This window comes from Rhipicephalus sanguineus, chromosome 10 (genome assembly GCF_013339695.2).
Source record: "Rhipicephalus sanguineus isolate Rsan-2018 chromosome 10, BIME_Rsan_1.4, whole genome shotgun sequence".
NCBI classification, from domain to species: domain Eukaryota; kingdom Metazoa; phylum Arthropoda; class Arachnida; order Ixodida; family Ixodidae; genus Rhipicephalus; species Rhipicephalus sanguineus.
In genome coordinates, this window is record NC_051185.1 from 10,101,427 (window position 1) to 10,121,269 (window position 19,843).

Consider the following 19,843-nt stretch of genomic DNA (forward strand, 5'->3'; position numbering starts at 1 on the left):
CTAGAGTGGGCAAATGGCCAGCTGTGGTATGTGCCCACAACTGCTTCCTCACTGTAGCTCAGGTTTCACGTATTTTTTGCCATTGACTTAGTATGCTATCGGTGTCATGCTAAGTTGGCTTGACACTGCAACAATAAGACCATGTATGGCCTGTTGTGGAGTCAGCGTGTTTTTCTTTTTAAAATAAAAGCAGTCTACTTGTCTGATGACTGCTCTAGACAAAAGTTATTCAGGCTGTACTAAGTATGAGAAGGACGATTTCATAATTCACCCCATTTTGGCATACATGTACAAAGGTAAGCTCTTGATTGTCTAATACTGTTTACCAAATGTGGACCTGTCAATAACGTTATTTGTGCCAGTTTCCATCTAGACCGTGTGTGACAAGTAAATGCACTAAAACCTTGATGTAATAATTGTCTACCTTTGCGGCTCATATTGGGCATCAGGAAGGGTTTTGTTTTTGTTTTTTATTAAGCACTACATAATTAAGCCAAGAATAGAAAATTGAATGGATCATCTTAAGATGCGATGCCTTTCCTGCTCAAATGCAGCCGAATCCGCATCCCAGTGATGGTTGCCTTTGAATAACAGAAGCTGATGCTCTAATAGAAGGCTATGTTCTGTGGTTTCCATGCACCGGAAGTTAATGTCCAGCTAAAAATACGCCATGGCCGTCATGTTTAAGGCATCAGTTATTGAGGCCACGCCTAGACCAACGTTGGTTTAGACGGCACAGAATTTTAGATATTACTACCATGCAGTACCGATCCTACCTTCGTACTCCAAGCAACGTGTTCCCTTGGCCAAGGAGCAGCATGCTGCATGACCCAGAGGGCAGGCTATCGTGAAGAACCGACGGTGTTTGTTGGGCACAGTGGAACATGCTCAAATGGGCCCTGCAGGCTGCAACACTTCTTGATCATAGCCGGAAAGTCTCTCCGATCAGTAATTAAGGCTCTTGTGAACACGTGAGCCAAGTGTTATAGCATGCAGAAGGAAATATACAATTTCATATGCCAAAACAGTCAGGTTTTGAAGCACCCAAGTCTCCTTACTTGTATAGAATGTAGAAGCACGGTGAGCTTTGGACATGTCGATCATCGCACGACCTCATGTGATGACGTCATCACTTTGTCATTGCAGTTTTTCTCTCCATCTGGTGGTAGCGCCCTTAACGCTGCTGGCTGGGCTTTTCGCTTCATGGGGCATATAATGATTTCGCATTGAAATAGCATGCCCTCCCCGCAGTGGCATCCCAGCAGCAGCAAGTGGGCGCTCGCCGACGGATGATCTCGAAGAGAGACCACGTGCCGCGTCGTGACGTCGCGCACGTATGAGCCAAAAGTAAGGGCCAATGAGGTCAAAGAGAAACGGGAGAAATGCTCAGTCATGACGCGCGGCACTGGCGCAGCCAGGGGGAAGGTGGAGGGAGTTGGGGCACGGCCGGTCTGGAGGCGCTCCTAAGGAGCGAGCGCGCGCCTCTAGACCGGCCGTGGTTGGGGTGAAGCCCTCTCCCCCTCCCCCCGCCGAAAATATTCAGTTTTGAATGGGTGTATATACACGCCCACATACAACACTCACGCACGCACATACATAAAGGTTGGTCGAACCCTCTCCCCGGAAAGAATTTCTGGCTACAGTAGTGACGCGCGGCGACGTTACCTTTGGGTGTCGTATCGCCCCTTGCCATCCCCCTTGCCATGTAGCCTTGAGCGTGCTCGTGGCGACGAAAGGGGAGTGAAAGCGCTTGATGAGGCCCTAGAGCGCTGAAAAGACAAGAACAAAGGAAGACTACAGGACGTGCGCTACTAAAAACCGATTTTTAATTCGGACACGCGTGATAAATATAGAAAAGACGAGGGCAGAAAAAAAAAGATATCAACTATGCAAGAACATCTTCCAGATAGGCGATTTCATTTGCGCTGAGGGTAGTCGAGGGGGCGCCGACACAGTTGACACCTTCTTTTGCAATTAGATATATCCTCGACTGGGTGCGTAGGCAGAAATCTTTTTCGGGGGGGGGGGGGGGGGGGGGCCCGGTCCTGGCTACTGTGTCATCATCCATGTTCCTCAGCGAAACTATGCATTCATTAAACAGAGGTAGGCAAGTGCAATCGTTGCAATGCACTGACACGTGCCCATTAACCCTTGTGCCAACACTATGACATACTATGACATGATTTGAGAAAGGAAACGAAACAATGCATGATTCCCTGCCCGGACCGTGGAGGCTGCCGGCACTCCCATTCATACCGAGTAAGATGTTTTCAATCAATTAAATGTGCTGACTGTCCACTTCTTGACAAAAGCCCCGTGATGAATATGTGCCATCGCAGATGCCATCGTCGCCTTTGTATATACCAAAGCGTAAGGAAAAACAAAAATTCAGCCGCTTCCACGTCGCGAAGGCTGTCGGACAGCGAAGCTCTAATGATGATGATGACGACGACGATTATCGCTACAAAAAGTCATCATCATCATTTCGAGCATCATCATCATTTTTATTGATTTCTTTGTTCACTTATCTGTGGAGGCGAAGTATTCGCCGCCGCACATGTAGTAAATTGAACAGGCCTCAGGCATGCATTGACACTCAGACTCTTGCAGGTCGGAGCTTATCCTAGCCCTGCACTCTTACACAGGATCTATATCCCGAAATTCAGATGTTAAACGCTTGCGGGCTTTTGCTCTGGCGGGGCCCTGCGTTACAGGGAAACGGAGACGTTACATTGTCCAGCTGGGATGCTGCGCTACGCAGTCCGGATTTGGAAGCACTGCAGTCCAACGGGCCCGCGACGTGGCGGAGAGGCTAGGCCTATTTGTCCCGATTTGGGAGCGGCCCGTTAGGTCCTAGTTCACGCCCCCAATCGCCTAAATAAAGTTTTTCCATTCCATTCCCACCGTCTGCAGACGGTGGTCACATTGCCATGGTCACGTGATCTGCGTGACGCCTACTACTACTACTACTACTACTACTACTACTACTACTACTACTACTACTACTACTACTACTACTACTACGACGACGACGACGACGACGACGACGACGACGACGACGACGACGACGACGGCGGCACAAATTAGACTAAGATAGCTTCGCTGCAAAAAAGAAAAAAGAAAAGCTGGATCAACAAAAAAAAAACCTTTACATGAAGCCTGCTTAACGAACGCTCCTGCCGTTGCACCCAAAGACAAGGACGCTTCGAAATCGAGGCGCAGACACAAAGAAGAAGAGGACACAGTGGTTCGAATGCGCTCTCAAAGGAAGAAAAGGAAATCCGAGGCTCGCGCTGTCATGCCAGCATCCGGTGCCAGCCGTACGAGATGAGCGCTCGCCACTGAAGTTGGGCGCCCTGCAGGCGGCGCCTACGGCAAGGGTCCGCCGACCCAACCAAGGGTCCTCGTCCTGGTCTTGTGTGGCGAGTACCGGCCGAGCATCAAACCACGATGCCAGGCCTACGGGTCCGCGTAGCGTCCAAGCGGCGCTGCCAGATCGGCGAGGGCCCGCACTGGGACGAAAAGGCTCAGGCGCTGCTCTACGTCGACTGCTACGCCGGCTGCGTGAGCCGGCTCGACCCCGAGACCCATGAGGACATCGACACCATACACTTCGGCGAGTCCCACTGCGTCATTGCACATAATTTCGGCGCCGCATTGTGGTACAGTAGGAGTGCAGATTGCGTTAGTTGGATGTAGTTCGATGCACATTTGGGCAAGTTGGTGATCGCACATGTTCTCAAGAAACAGCGCGGACGGAGAGTGAGGGCAAAAGTCTTTTGTGTTGCCTCCCACTTCTGTTCTTGTTTTCTATCCGCGCTGTTTCTTCACAGAATGTAGTTCATTGTATTGAGTCGAACAGAGCGCTTACAGAAGCGACAAAACCCGCTTTCATGTAGCCAGTTTGTTCATGTATCCTTGTGTTAGGAATGGATTTTATTCGCTGCATGCCATGAACTGTGGTACATATTACGGGATTTCCGAAAGAAGTCGAATAAAGGGGCGCTGTCTGCTAGGCATTAAAAATAATGCAAAGAGCCGAAAGCGAAGTTTGGATTTTTGAGCATGTGAAATCGTTCGGTGGCGCTATATATATATATATATATATATATATATATATATATATATATATATATATATATATATATATATATATCAGGGGCGTAGCCAGAAATTTTTTTCGGGGGGGGTTTGAACCCCCCCCCCCCAACCCCCCTTTGGTTACGCCCTTGATATACAGGGTGTCCCAGCTATCTTTAGCCAAGGGTTAAAAAATACAATATTAGAGGCAGGCGAGTGAAATGACTTGCAAATTGCTGACAGCCACCTTGCGCACTACAGACAATTTTTTGTTTGTAATTACCTAATTTGTTAATTAGGACGATTTAACTAAATTGCTAAATATTGACTTTAGGCAAGAAATGCTGCTTGCAAAGTTCGAGAGCGTCTTCAGAAACCCCAATCGCATCATTTGCGATAAATAAAGTCTCACGTATACCATTTTTTCCAAGCTGTAAAGAAAGCCCGCGAAATACAAAAAGAACCACGTGACTAGCGCGCTCGCGCGCCGCGAGGATGCTGCCCTCAGCCGTGGTTTGAGCGAACGAAATCAGCTGCGGCCGCGACTCGGCGTCTCCGTTGCAGCGGTAGGCCGATAAGTTAAAGGTGGTTTCTTGGCCCGCGCTCGCTACAACTTGCACCGTCAGGCGAGCAGCTGGCTGGCAACGGGCCAAAAAACCACCGCCCACTTATAGGCCTACCGCTGCAACGGAGCCGGCGAGTCTCGGCCGCAGGTGATTTCGTTCGCTCAAACCTCGGCTGAGGGCAGCATTCTCGCGGCGCGCGAGCGCGCTAGTCACGTGGTTCTTTTTGTATTTCGCGGGCTTTCTTTACAGCTTGGAAAAAATCGTATACATGAGACTTTCTTTATCGCAAATAATGCAGTTGGGGTTTTTGAGGACGCTCTCGAACATTGCAAGCAGGATTTCTTGCCTAAAGTCAATATTTAGCAATTTAGTTAAATCGTCCTAATTAACAAATTAGTTAATTACAAAACAAAAAATTGTCTGTAGCGCGCAAGGTGGCTCTCAGCAATTTGCAACTGATTTTACTCGCCTGCCTCTAATATTGTATTTTTTAACCCTTGGCTAAAGATAGCTGGGACACCCGGTATATATATATATATGTATATATATATATACATATATATATATATATATATATATATATATATATATATATATATATATATATATATATATATATATATATATTATATATATATATATATATATATATTATTTCAGCCTACTTATGAACTATTGTAGCCCTTTTTATTTAAAGCGACAGCGGTGTATAACACTGCTTAGTGCTGATGTATAGGGGTAAAAAGTTCCCTGGCCACGATCCCATGTATTCCTATGGCGGCGTGGCCTGAGAACTTTTGAACACACCTGTGCAATTGAAGCAATAGAACCTGCGCACTAGTGACGCATTTAGGCAAATGATTGTACTTCACAAGTTAATGCCACCATCATTTCGCAGAGGGCACAATCCCGTTCGCAATCCCGCTGGCTAACCACCACCACAAGATTGTTATCGGACACAACCACTACGTCAAGCTGACGGACATGAAGAAGCGTCACGAGGAGCTGATTGCTATGGTGGAGACCGAGAACGCGGGCACCCGGCTCAACGATGCCAAGTGTGACGCCGCCGGGAGGCTCTGGACGGGTAAGAGCACGGCCTGTTCACAGTTGACACTGCGTGTTTTCTGTATACTTAGGTTCATAAGTTTCATGAAGCATTGACAGCTGTGGCAGTTAATGTTTCAAGGCGCCGAGTGGACCGAAAAAAAAAAAAACTACGTCGGGCAGTTCACTGCGGCTGCGTGCTTTTGACTGCTGTTTACTATTTACTCTCGACAAGGGGTGTATAGAAAGGCGCCACTTTGTGAGACTAACTGCTCGACGACCCATATTTAACTCCATTTTTGAAAGCTTTATGCTTCTTGAAAAGAGTCGGTTTAGTGAACTCTGCTCGGCCTCAACATAGGCCGGCAAACTCACTCGGGCTCGGATCGAGCCGTGAGTCTGAATGAGTCCGCGTGAGTATTTTGGTGAGTGAGTCCGAGTGAGTCCGGCTGTGAAAACAATTTAGTGCGAGTCCGAGTGAGTCCGGTTGAGGAAAATTTTGGTGAGATTGAGTGCGTGTTAGTGCAGCTGAGGAAAAATTAGAGAGCCCTAGTCCGAGTGAGCCCTAGGCGCCAGATATGGCTCTGAGTGAGTCTAAGTGAACTCCACTTCTTTTTGCCGATCAACGAGTATGAGACATGCTGCTACTCTCAAGAAGGAGTGCTGTCTTGACACTGGCTATACTAGGATGCCCAGCCTGAGGTGTCCCTTTGATACGCAGGCACCATGGCTATTGACAAGAAGCCGATGAACGTGGAGCCGGAGCAAGGTTCCATGTACAGCATCGAAAAGAAGCACATTCGTAAGCACATCGAGCGCATCACGCTGCCCAACGGCATCGCATGGACGGCCGACAACAAAAAGATGTTCTTCGTCGACTCGGTGCCCGGCAAGCTGTACGTCTACGACTTCGACCTCGCCAAGGGAGATATCAGTGAGTTCAATGCGAAAATTATTCTGAACACTGCAGCGGAAGACGTGTGCGAATGTAGTTATAACGTTTTTTTTTTTTTTTAGCTGCAAATGGATTTTATAGAACGAGCTGCTTTAAAAGCTACTAGGAATATCAGACATTCGAAGACCTTCTAAAAGAACTTCTGACGCGCTTTGCCCAGCTTGACATAAGCGGCGTGCTCAGAGTGGCCATTTATTTAACCACCCAAGATCAATAAATATATGCTAATAAACATAGGCGTGCGAAAAGGGGGGCTGGGGGGGGGGGCGGCCGCCCCCCTAATTATCTAAGAGGGGGGGGCGCAAAATCCGACCCGTACATTGACCCTTCTAGTCACCTAAGAGGGGTGGGGGGCGCAAAATCTTCCCCATACATTGACTTAGTAGGGTGGGGGGGGGGGCGTTGCGATGAACCGTTGCCCCCCCTAATGGGGAACCCTGCGCACGCCTATGCTAAAAATACTACTTTGCCGATTGCGACATAACTGAGTCTTTGTGAAAGTGACTAGTGTGAAAGAGTTTTTCCCTTTTTCGTTAGCTATTGAAATTTGGAGTTCAGGTAATGAAATTTCGTCTTGCCGTACCCGGCACGGTGGTCTAGTGGTTATGGTGCTCGAATGCTCACCCGAAGGTCACGGGGTCGAATCCCAGCCGCGGCGGCCGTAGTTTCGATGGAGCCGGAAATGCTTGAGGCCCGTGTACTTTGATTTAGGTGCGCGTTAAAGAAACCCAGCTGGTCGAAATTTCCGGAGCCCTCCACTACGGCATCCTTCATAATCATATCGTGGTCTTGTGACGTTGAACCCCAATAATTGTATTATTACTGCTGACCCGAAGGTCGCGGGATCGAATCTCGGCCGCGGCGGCCGCATGTCGATGGAGGCGCCAAACGCTTGTGGCTCGTGTACATAGATTTAGGTGGACCTTAAAGAACACTATATGGTGAAAACTTCCGGAGCCCTCCACTACGGCGTCCCCAATAACCATATCGTGGTTTTGGGACGTAAAACCCTAACAACTATTTTTATTCGTCTTGCCGTATGCTTTATGATTAAAGTTGCACTCTTCATGGAAAGGCTTGCGCGTAGCTATCCTATTGGGAAGAGGCACTCGCTGGAAACACGTCCTGGAAACATTGTTCTGAACGCAGGCAACCAGAAGGTGGTGGCAGACTTCAACCATCCAAACTTCGCCGAGCTCGCCTTCCCTGACGGCATCACGATCGACCAGACTGACAAGCTTTGGGTCGCCTGCTACAACGGAGGTCACGTGGTCAAGATAGACCCCGTCACCGGTAACACGCTAACTTACTTGCCGATATTCGTTTCTCTAGTGAGTCTTAACGGGCGTGCGGTAACGCGTATATGTAATTGTGCCTCAGAATGCGTATGAGATTTGGGAGTCAGAACTTTCCTCAATTACGGCGAAACTCGTAGTCTACCTAGCTGTGGTGTACCCTGTGGCGCACATCACGTGACCAGAGGCGGAGTGAATAAAGGAAGAAATAAAACGAAATGATTCTCGAGATGGTGATCATGTTAAATTACGATGATGATGGTGGTGGTGGTGGTGCCCGAATTGAGGCTCCGCTGTCTTAGCTCTCTACCCTCACATACACTCGCGCACATAGGCGTGCGCATGCAGGGCTCCCCATTAGGGGATGGGGGTTGAGAGCTTCATCGCAGCGCCCCCTCCCCTCCCCCATCCCTCTTCCCCCCGTTGGTCGAGTCCAAAGGGCAACATGCTACACAATGGATGAAAAAAAAAAATGAAAACGAAGCAATGACGTGCTTCTCGCAATGCGTTTTGTGGTGCCTTTTGTCCCTGGCTTCCCGGGAGTAAAAACGGGAAGTAAACGGTTATTGGAATGCTACATAAATGGTCTTCGGCGCCAATATATCGTCAAAAACCTGCGCTGTCATAACGGAGTGAACGTATGGATCAGACTTTGCTCCCCCTCACAGGTGACAAGGGGAGCCCCCCCCCCCCCCCCTACGTTGAACTGTCTGAAAGTTCCCTTCTCTTCCACACCACAAACGTAGTTTTGTGGCTTCAGAGTCTGAAGACCATTTTTGTCGCATGTTGCTTTTATTGCGATAGCAATTATATGGACTCTCTCGAGGGGTTTCTGTCGTCGCCGCCGGCGTCGCCGTTGCCGTCACCGCCATTTTCTGCAATAACCCTTACGGCATCCGTGTTTCTCATTTTCTTTTCACACCAGGCGCCTTGGTGCAGAAGGTGAAGATACCCACGCAGCTGGTGACTTCGCTGTGTTTTGGCGGCCCGCGCTACGAGGACCTCTTTGTCACTACGGGCTTTATCGGACTGAGCCGCGACCAGCTACAGAGTCAGCCAGATGCGGGCGCCATCTTCAAAATTTCTGGCATACCGGGAACCAAGGGACTGCCGCCCAACTGCTTCGCCATGTAACGCTTCACGCTGTTTCTGCAGAATTCCGCAGGGCACACTGACAATTAATAAATGCTGATACGGCCCCTACGCTGTCTAACCTGCACTAAACTGAGTACTCGCCAACGGGGCGACTGCGTGGCTGCCTGCTGTTAAGAAAATGCCGTCACTTCCGTCATATCAGTGCCGGGAGCTGAAGCTACTGGACTGCTGACTACCTATTTTTTCGGCCATTGCTGTTACAGCACAGTATTCAATAATTAAGGAGTCGAAGTCTAGTTGCCAGAAGACCACGTCGTTTATCCATGTAACACAGCACCCAAGTAGTCATTCCATTACAGACGGCTCGGCAATAACGGCGACCTGGTCCTCAATACAATTCCAAATACCGAAGACGTGGATGCCATCTTCGACAACTGCACCATGCCCCCCCCCCCCCCCCCCCCCATACGCGCACACAATAAATAGTGCCTAGGAACTGGGAAAGCAGTAGATGTATATATAACATCCTCAGAGGGAACATCTTTTAGAAAATGATTAAACGAATGCGTGTTAACTTGCACTGCGGATGGATTTAGTTTTCACACGCGGTATTATCCATATTATAGCTATGCGAGTCACCCGAACTTCCACCAGTTCAATGTGCCAAGATATGGCCCTTGAGTAAGGCGCTGTCCAAGGGTCCTCTGATCAATCTTCAAATGTCCACGGCCGAACAACGCTTGCTGTAATATGCCCCTGCGATGGAGACAGGTCTATCGCATATTTTCACAAAACAGTCGCAGGTTTAACTTTCATCGCGACAAGAATATTCGATTGATTTGTTGATTGATCGATATTCCGGAGACGCACACGAGAATGGAATGCACCATAGCGGAGAGTTCCGAATTATTTTTGCAACCGTGGGTACGAAACCTAACTAACCCTCCAAGAACGTACTTGTTCCGTTTTCACTTTGGTGATAATAATCGGCCTTGTCTAGACCACGACCTCCTCCTTAAACTTTATGAGTTTAACTTTATATAAAGTTTATATAAAGTTTATAGAGGAGGTCGTGCAGGGGCGTAGCCAGAATTTTTTTTCGGGGGGGGGGGGTTCAACCATACTTTGTCATGCGTGCGTTTGTATGTGTGCATGCCTATATACGCAAGCAAGAATGAAAATTTTCGGGGGGGGGGGGTGTTTGACCCCCCCCCCCCCCCTTGACTACGCCCCTGAGGTCGTGGGCGAAACTAGCACACCGCTGGCGTTGGAAAGAGCACAGCCAACCCTGCCTCGGCGCCAAAAGATGGCGGTCAAGTGTATGGTGCCCTGTATCTGCCTTTGGAATCTCATCATGGGAAATGACAAATGAACTTAAGCGTAGTAGAACAAACGTTTGGAACTCGGAAGCAATATTTTTGTAGCTTGTTTGGGCACTAACAAGCGTATGTGATGCGGTCCTGTAGGAAGGGTTGGAGGCCACTGCATTTTCTTAACTTTTGACTGGTGCCCTAATGATCTCGTTTTGTTCTTGCAACGATACCCGGATGTTCTTGTTTGACTGCCCGGATAACGGCTCTGACTTTTGCTCGATATCCCTTGAAGGTCGCCGCAACGGGAGCTAAAAGTATATCATGCTTATTTTTCTCAATCACGATGGCAGTGAAAGTTAGCGAATTACCTCACAAGTCATATGACTTGAATTATCGTGGTTACTTGCACATTACTACTCGTTAGCACTAACTGAAGTTGGGTAATTACGGATAACGTTGGCTAGTGTTGTTTAAATGATGGCTTATGTTGGCTAAAATAGCTGAGTGATTGTATATATATTGGCTAATACCAACCATGTCTTCATTCAAACTCAATTTGATTTCTCTCTTCCGCTTACCAGAATGAGAATAAGCATGCGTAATAATTTTTTTATTCAAACTTATCGCTCAGCTTTAGTCCTAAGTGTTCTATCTCTCTCGGATTTGCAAACTTCTGAGCATGTTGTCTTAGCGGTTGAAGGCATGTGCCTCGAAACCCTTGGCTCCCAGGCCGGTGACCCTAAAGACCGATCCCGCCAGCGGTTCGGCACGATGCTTTTCCGGCGTCAGTCCCTTCCAGGCAGAGGTGACGAACAGCTCGTCGTAGTTCTCGCCGCCGAAGCAGCAAGACGTGGTGTTTGAAACCGGTAGAGAAACGATCCGGAGCAGCTTTCCTGCGGAAGAATAGGATGTTGAGGTCAGGAGAAACAGGAGGAAAGCAAAGCCAAGTGATAAACGGAGTTCAGCGCGGCGAACTTGTGAACGCTACCGTCAACTTTCAGCTATTGTATCTTCACTCACCTTTCGTCGCTTCTACAGACAGAGAGAAGAAGAGCGTTAAGAAGAAAGACAGGGAGGTCAATCAGACGAGCGCCCGGTTCGCTACCCTACAGTGGGGGGTAAGGAAACGTGGAAGAGGAAAACAGAGAGAAAGACACGCGCACAGAAGGACGCACAGAAAATAAGGGATACGATCGCTCACTGAGGCCGGTGTTCCGCAATATGTGCACCAGGGCACGAAAAATAAACTCAGAGGGTCCCTTATGCATTCGCCGAAGACGACTTGAAGGTGAAAGCCATCCTCTGTGAATATATTTGCCGTGTACGTTATGTCATGCGAACGCAGCTTTTTATACTTCTTTAGTCACACGAACACCGCAAAGAAGTTCATAGCTGAGGAAACTTTTCGGTGCAAATTGAACGAGGACACATAACAAAAAGGAATAGGACGGGCGCCAAGTAGATAAAATTTTTTCTAGCAGAATAATCGTTTGAGCTAGTTGGTACTGGTTAATAACTGATGAAAGTTCGTGTTATGTGTCCTCGTTACATTTGCGCCGAAAAGTTTCTTCAATTATGAACCTGTACCAACACTAGCTCAAACCAGGATTCTGAAAGAAGAAGTGAGCGCGCAGCTTGCGCTTATATACAATATTAGCCATTATTACAATCACTCAGCTCTCTCAACGCGGGACCCCGGCGTCATCTCTTTGGCCGCCTCTCTGCCCGACCACTGCATCGCCTTAGCGGCACATTAATCTTACCGTTGCATTCTTAGCGGTGCAACCTCTTGACCTCGTATCTTATCACGGCCCTCATGCCATAACGGTGGCTAGCGAGATTGTGTGTAATGTAAAGCCCAAACCATATGGAGATGGCACGGATGGGCTATTTGTTCTTGATACTGCTGTAGACTTTTTTGTTACGCACAGCGCGTACAGACAAGAGAACGGAAAGATCGAAGAAGACTGGCGCTGCCTGCCACTGCCATGTACAGCGCTGGTCTTCGTTCGTTCTTTCAGTCCCTTGTCTTTGTACGTGATGTACGAAATAAACAGTTTGCAACGTTATAACTAGCCTGTACCCAAACCTTACTGCTGTAGAATACATTCATCTAACAAAGGTATGCTGATCGCACTGAGATAGAACGGATACAGATCGATAGACAGGGACTCTCCTTTTAGGATCATGTCCACATATATCCCGAATACTGGCAAGGCTAATGATTTTCATCATGAGGTGCCGGATCTGCAGCGCCCCTACGTATACGCTTACCTGTTTCGGGATCGATGTTGATGACCCTTCCTGCCGCATAACAGGCGAGCCACAATTTGCCGTTCGTGTCTACGGTCATTCCGTCGGGGTATCCGCAGTCTTTGTACTCTTCCTTTGCGTTGAAGTCCACCAGCACCTGCCTGTTTGCTGCAAAAGCAAAGGATAAAAACAAACACATAAAGATGAAGAGTTAACAGCGCAGTACTATACATAACAAAGAAGACGAATACTCACACAGCTGCCCGCTGGTGGCCTCGAAGCCGAACGAGTAGACGCTACGCGTGAATGAGTCAACGTAGAACATGCTTCGATTGTCCGGTGACCAGGTCATGCCGTTGGACAGATTGACCTTGCTCACGTGGCTGGTCACCTTCAGCGTGGCTGGGTCGATGCTGAAGAGCGAACCGTTCTCTTTCTCGAGCAAGTGTTCGTCCTTGTGCTTGCCGGTCGTTCCTTAATTATTGAAGAGGAAAACGCATCAGGAAAGCTGACACATGGTTTGTTAGAAAACTATAAAATACTGCTTTGAAGAAATAGTGATCCAATCCGCGCAGTGTACTCGTAACCTTGAGTGCGACTGATATATACCCAAATAATAATAATGATCGCGGAATAACGAACAGCTGCACATAGTTAAAATACGGACAGCAGAAGAAGATGACTCAGCGCTGAGTGATGTTCTTCTACTGTCCCCGCACTCTGACTCTGTTGTGCTCTTAGTTGTCCCACGATGAACATCCACCAACTAGCCCAACTCGCAATTCTAGTTAATAATAATAATAATAATAATAATAATAATAATAATAATAATAATAATAATAATAATAATAATAATAATAATAATAATAATAATAATAATTGCTAAGGTTTTATGCACCAAAACTGGATACAAACCCAAATTGACTCAAGTTTTTCATTAAACTGACAAGCCTCTCCAAGCGCGGCAGAGAGCACTCCAGTAAAAGGCCTAATATGATGACTCAAGCTGTTTTCAAATGCACAAAGCAACTCTACCTCAAATATTTGGTATGACCTCCACTCTATGAAAACGTAGGCTTGAAGTAGCACGTTCTACACCATGTAGATTTGTTTTACCAGAAGGAAGTATACATGCTTCTCAAGGGCGGTATAACATATGACGACTCACTGAGTCGTCATGTATCGTCGCCATCTGTTCTAGGTCTCAAAAACAAAAAAAATCATTCCGCAATCTGTTTATTAAAGATATTTACTTACATTAACGGTATGGCAATAAATATGGAAGTTTTGCCCAAACCTATGCATTAATTAAAGTTCCAACAAACTGCGCGGCACCACGGAACACAAGGGAAGAGGAACGGAGACGCACCCCGGTTCCTTGTGTCCCGTCCTGCAGCACAGTTTGACAGAGAATGGATCAGTGTACCAACTCAATTGTCTAGCTTTCAACACTATTATATAGCCTATGCAGTGACGGCCATAGCTTCGTTGAGCGTTGCGCTTGAATTCATCAGGCAGTGTTCTACGCGGATGCGTGACGTTGGCGCGACGCAGCGCACGAGGCAGCTCCTGCATTTCGACGCAAACGCTGCTTAGCGTCTAACGTACGGGTCTAACGTAGGCGCGACTTTTTCACGCACGCAAAAACTCAAAGTGACAACGTATAAAGTAAAAGAAACGCAAATATCTTGCTTGTGTGCGCCGCGTTCCGTCTCAAAAAGCTACATGTAGAAAATGAAGGAGTATTTTATATATCTCACGCAGAAAATACAGACGCAGTTGTGGGATTACATTAATTAGCGGTAGGATACGTGCATTGTGGCACTGTAGCCTTCGTTTCATTGCCAAGAAAAGTTGTCCGCAAGTATAGCTCGGACCCAGCCTCTGATTCAGGATTATAGCTGTAGCCGAGTTCAAGATGAATCCCAACCAACTGGCCCAAGTTGCCGTCTTGCTGAGAAGGAAACAGGCCTGGACACTTCCAGGTATCGGTATGACTACCTGATGTTTGATTAACCGTCTAATAATGCCAATATATAGAGTGGCCTGGAAAGGATGGAAAAAAAATTACACCATCTCCCGCTAAAGGGGACCATGAGGCGATGCGAAGCCGGAGCACTTGCACGATCGCGTTCCGTTGGCGTTCGTTGGGCATGCTACCGACCTCGCGTCGTGGAACGCGAAGAGGAACACTACGCGCGTCGTGCCTTCTCTCTAGCCTGGCCGTTAATTCTCACAGGGCGAGCGGGGAACGCGGTCGACAGGCGCGCGAGAGGGGGGCAGCGTAAGAGAGGAGAGAAAGAGGTGGAGGGGACGCGCATGCGCTGGCGCTCATCGCGGCGTTGTCGAGCGCGCATTCAGAGCCCGCAGCATGATGAGCCCGCATTTCAGAGGAGTCAACCGAAGCAAGCGCTGGACAACGCGCGCAGCGCTCTACCCGCTTGAAGGACAGGAGACTAGAGGAGGAGAGTAGCGCATGCGTCGCGAGAGCAGAAGCGAGAACGCAGGAGAAGCGCAGGCAGGTGCTGGGAGTGAAGTGGAGAGAGTAACGCGCAGCTGTTGGAGAGAGGGAAGGAGGAGAGTTGCGCATGCGTAGTGCGAGTGCGGACGCCAACGCCGCGGGACATACCCCCGAGCAAGAGATGCTTCGCATCTGAAAGCAAGAAAACAGATGGAGCTGGGTCCATTATGGACATATATATGCAACTTTTCACGTGGATATATAGGTCTTAAAGAAAGCTAGATAATATTGATGGAGATCGCCACGTAGCAAAACTGCATTACCGCAAGTATAGTCTTGGTGACAGTTTGTTAGCATCACGTTTCAAAGAGGGTGCCATTACAAATAATCCCCACAAACATCGTGGTTTTCGGCAATGAGGCTTATTACAGCTATGATGTCACCAAAAGCTGCAAGCCCGTCAGAAGATGCTCCTTATCGTCACGTACACAAGCTTCAACTGATATACGAGTTATGCTCATGCACATACCAGCCCAGAGCCGACCAGTGACGTCGCATTTTCCATCATTGAATTTGTTTGTCGGCTTGTCGCTGTCCACCTCAACGAGCACTTCGGATTGAGAAGTGGTCCAGTCGAACTTGCGGAGTTCCCTGTCGAACGTGATGACGTTCAGGTTCGGGTCGGATTTGTACGGAATAGCGATGGTGACCAGACCGTCTAGAAGAATCAAAAGAGAAGCGTATTATTGAATAACTTTCCTCGATTCTAAGCTGCACGCACTGCAAAGCTGTGAGGGACGTGCGCTTTGTTTGGTTTGATGACATAGCATTCGTTAGCATAAATATCCTGTTATAGCGACCTTGTATTCAACCTCCACAGGGAATGCTGCTGATGCAGCCGCAGATTGCAGTCGTGACCTGCAGGCACTTTCAGGATACTAGCTGAACCATAAGTTAAACCAAATGGTGTAACTTAGTTCAGCTTAATGTTAAGAGTGCTTGGAGGTGTTTGGTTAGCAAGATACGGTGATCAGATCCATATAGAAAGCGGGAGTTGGCAGTAGGAGGGTTGAGTAAAAGGCTAGTAAGTGTTCGCGCGTACGTGTGTACATACAAACATACATACATACATACATACATACATACATACATACATACATACATACATACATACATACATACATACATACATACATACATACATACATACATACATACATATATGCACATGCTTTGTATCGATGAAATTCTAATAAATGGCAATATATTCATGCCAGCGGAAGCGTGAATCGCTTGTGGGCGGGACAGGGCAGTGTCTGAGGTGTTGAGCACCCGTGGCTTAAATCCAGGAAAATATCAAGGGGGGGACACACATCTTGATGCCATGGCGGTCATTTTGTTTTTCATAAATATACGTTTTATTTTTAATTATATAAAAATTAAAATCATGTTTTCGAATCAATTAAACTAGGAAACGAGCATGGGCCTGAGCAGTCAATAGTTGACAATGTTAGTTTCTAAGTGTGACTCGTATAGGTATAGGCTCTAGCATATTTCTATAGGTAATATGTCATTCGGGTTAAACCATCGAATGAAAATACTAGCACTTTGTTTTGTTTTCTTGTAAAGCTTGTTTATATTCACTGGGATGTTTTTTAATAACACAATTATATTTCAGCAATCGCATTCATACTTGATTGTCAATGGCTTCCACCAAATCGTCTACATAAATAAATAACAGTAGATGATCAGGGATTCTTTACTTTGTGCTTTGAAGGCCGGCATAATGAACATTTGCGGCGCGTCAGAAGTCACCCGTAGCATTTCAGGAAGCACGACCTCTGCAGTTCCTTTTGAAACCAAGAACAGCCTTCTCTTTCGTGCTTCGTTTCTACTCATTGGAAGGGCTTCAGATTGCAGAGTTGATTTTAAGGAGAGTGCGCCATGCTTAACTGCCAAGCAATTCAAATATGATGTTTGAAAGGCAAATCTCAAGGGGGGACACTTGCAAGGGGTGTCACCCCCCCCCCCCACCCCCCAGCCTGAATACAAGGGGGATCAGGACCCTCCTGACCCCGCTCCATGATTTACGCCTAGGAGGTGGTTTTGGGGGTTCAACTCCCCTACTCCCGCTAAATATTAACTTTTTTTATGTTTAATGTACGCGCACACGTAAAACACACGCACGAGAGTACAGGCTGCACCGGAAAAAGATTAGTACAAGCGACTTGTGAGTTGCGACAAGCCGATCCTGAGCGCGCCGATAGCGAGAGTGCCAGCACATTCCATTTTCTCGAGCAGTGGCGGGTAGCAGAAACCGATCCGTCGTAACGCCCAAATTTTGAAAGCTTGGCCACCGAATTGCTGGACGAAAATGAGATAACGCAATGCTAGCTAAAAAAAAATGCTGTCAATTTAATTTTTTATCACGTATTACCGCTTCTGTTTAATTGCTGTGAGATTCTAATTCTATCTATGTTGTAGCTCGTATTTATTATTTTTTTGTCTCACTTATTTTATAGCAGAAAATTGTCATGATTGTGCTTTATGTTCAACTCTGTTATAATTCTCAAGTTATTGTAATGTCTCCGCCTGTGTAATCAGGGGCGCATCCATGTGCCTACTTTGGAGAGGAGGGTGGGGGGGGGGGGTGTTCCTTCATCCAATCGTGGGGGGTGGGGGTGGGGTGATCGCCTCTACGGCCCCTTCCTCTGGATACGCCACTGTATGTAATACTCTCTTTGAGGGCATTTAAGGGTATTTTGAATAATAGAAAAAATACAAAAGCAATCAGGTTCACACTCGCAGCCACAGTAGCGCTTGATTCTGTCGCGGAGTAACGCACGGCATGTCACCCGACACATCATGCGTTAGAAAAATATTCAGCCACGCAGTGAAAACCGTTGGACAACGAAGCTGAGCGCGCGCGAGTGTATGTGATCGGCTAACGAGGTCACGTGGTGTAAATCCGCCGCTAGACTCGCGCGGTCATACCTTATAGGTCAACGCGAGATCACGTGACCTGCCGGCACAGGCATTGGCGTTTCTGATGAAAGCATGTATGAAAGTGCGAATTGCTTTTATGGCATTTTGTACAGATGGCTTGCACTGACGTCACCGAAACAGTCAGGTTGGAGCACCAACATGGCCGCGGGACGTTTGTGTTCATGCTGGTTCCTTCGTTATTCAAGCAAAGATGCCCAGTAACGTTCCAGCGACGTCTTTATCACACTGAAGCAGGTTAATCGCCGCGTGATTATACTGCTTTGACGTCATCAAGTCCGCCATGTTGGAGCCACGTTGGGAGTCCATGGCGTCACGTGGAAGCCATGTATTTACGGTTTTATCTTAATTTTGATGAAAAGGAAGCGAGCAAGTATTCTCGTCGGTACAACCATTCATATGCAGAGGCGTAGCCAGAAATCTTTTTCGCGGGGGAGGGGGGGGGGGGGTTAGACCGTACTTTATGTATGTTCGTGCGTGCGTTTGTATGTGTGCGTGTATATATACGCAAGCAAAATTGAAAATTTTCGAGGGGGTTTGAACCCGCCCGACCCTCCCTTTGGCTACGCCGCTGTTCATATGCTTCTCATAAATTCATATGTTCTAGACCGAGAGGGCCCAGGTATACTAGCCCAGGTGCCTCACCAAGAAAATTTATTCCAGTGACCAGCGAACGCTAATGCCGCCAACGTCGGCACAGGGTCGACGAATACCGCTTCGCCGTAAAATGTGCTCGGCCAGGCTCGGCGCTGTCGCTATCGGCGCACTCGGGAGCAACAGCGCAGCGCGTCGCGATTTCGCTGCTTCAGCCACAAGTCACTTGTGCTAATCTCTTCCCGCTGCGACTCTACATAAAAGGGGCTGCGGAGCGCTCCTCCTCCTCGAAAAGCGGCTACGCCTCTCTGAAAGTATTGGTAAAAGGAAAAGAACTGTGAAAGCTGGGAAAAAGAAATGTCTCCATGAGTTTTGCGCGTGACGCGCATTGCACACACATATTGTAAGGGAGGATCAGGACATTCGGACAACCTGTTTGGATAGGCGCGCGTTGATACCGTACGTGTTTCAAAAATTAAGCTACAGCCAACACTGTCACACTTTTTATGTGTGTTTTCACAGCGGGAAGTTCTCCTGACATCGTAGAACTGTCGGTATGAGAACACTGCGGCTTACACTCGATGAACGTACCAAAGTGGACTCCCGACGTATCGCGTGTGACCACGTCCAGTCGGCACAGGTCTCCCACAGGTGCATCGACGTAGAGAAGCGTCTTGGAGGCAGGGTCCCAGTGAGGTCCCTCGCCTAGGTTGGAGCGTCGGATGGAGGCTGCCGACACCGACATGTTCGCGACGGCGATAACCGTTCGGGCAGGTGCTCTGCGCAATGTGATGCGGGCCGCTGTCGTACTCACCGGAACCACCCTGAGTGCGCGCTCGCCAAGTCGATTCTATCTTATCACCATGTTATCTTTCTCTCTATGACTGTTCCGAGCGTCGTAAAGTAACGTTGACGTAGGCCCGCACGGTGTTTATATATATATAAGTATGTATGTGTATATATACGGGGAGTTTTTTTAAGACAATACAGACTTTTAATAAAAATCCTATGACAGTAAGGCTCTTGTCGTTTTCGCACACGCACTCGGCGGAAAAACATTGCCGCAGTTCAAATGACACTGTTGCCATTAATTAACAAAAACTCGTTAATTAACTTTTTAATTATTGACTTGAGGGCACGTGTTTATATTACAAAGTTGTAGTGCGTACCAGTTTGTTGTA

The 19,843-nt window shown here is 47.6% G+C and overlaps 2 protein-coding genes across 2 annotated transcripts; one reads left to right on the forward strand and one right to left on the reverse strand.

The window, feature by feature from the left end:
- Window positions 1–3,341: 3,341 nt before the first annotated feature.
- On the forward strand, window positions 3,342–9,121 carry LOC119407004 (regucalcin). The gene is made up of 5 exons (XM_037673826.2): window positions 3,342–3,616; window positions 5,545–5,733; window positions 6,415–6,627; window positions 7,798–7,941; window positions 8,869–9,121. The coding sequence occupies exons 1-5, from the start codon at window positions 3,451–3,453 to the stop codon at window positions 9,075–9,077; spliced, it is 921 nt and encodes a 306-aa protein (XP_037529754.1). The 5' UTR covers window positions 3,342–3,450; the 3' UTR covers window positions 9,078–9,121.
- Window positions 9,122–11,001: 1,880 nt separating this feature from the next.
- LOC119407005 (regucalcin) lies at window positions 11,002–19,496 on the reverse strand. The gene is made up of 5 exons (XM_037673827.2): window positions 19,254–19,496; window positions 15,595–15,783; window positions 12,860–13,078; window positions 12,626–12,772; window positions 11,002–11,244 (listed from the first exon to the last, which is right to left on the reverse strand). The coding sequence occupies exons 1-5, from the start codon at window positions 19,405–19,407 to the stop codon at window positions 11,039–11,041; spliced, it is 915 nt and encodes a 304-aa protein (XP_037529755.1). The 5' UTR covers window positions 19,408–19,496; the 3' UTR covers window positions 11,002–11,038.
- Between the last annotated feature and the right edge of the window lie 347 nt (window positions 19,497–19,843).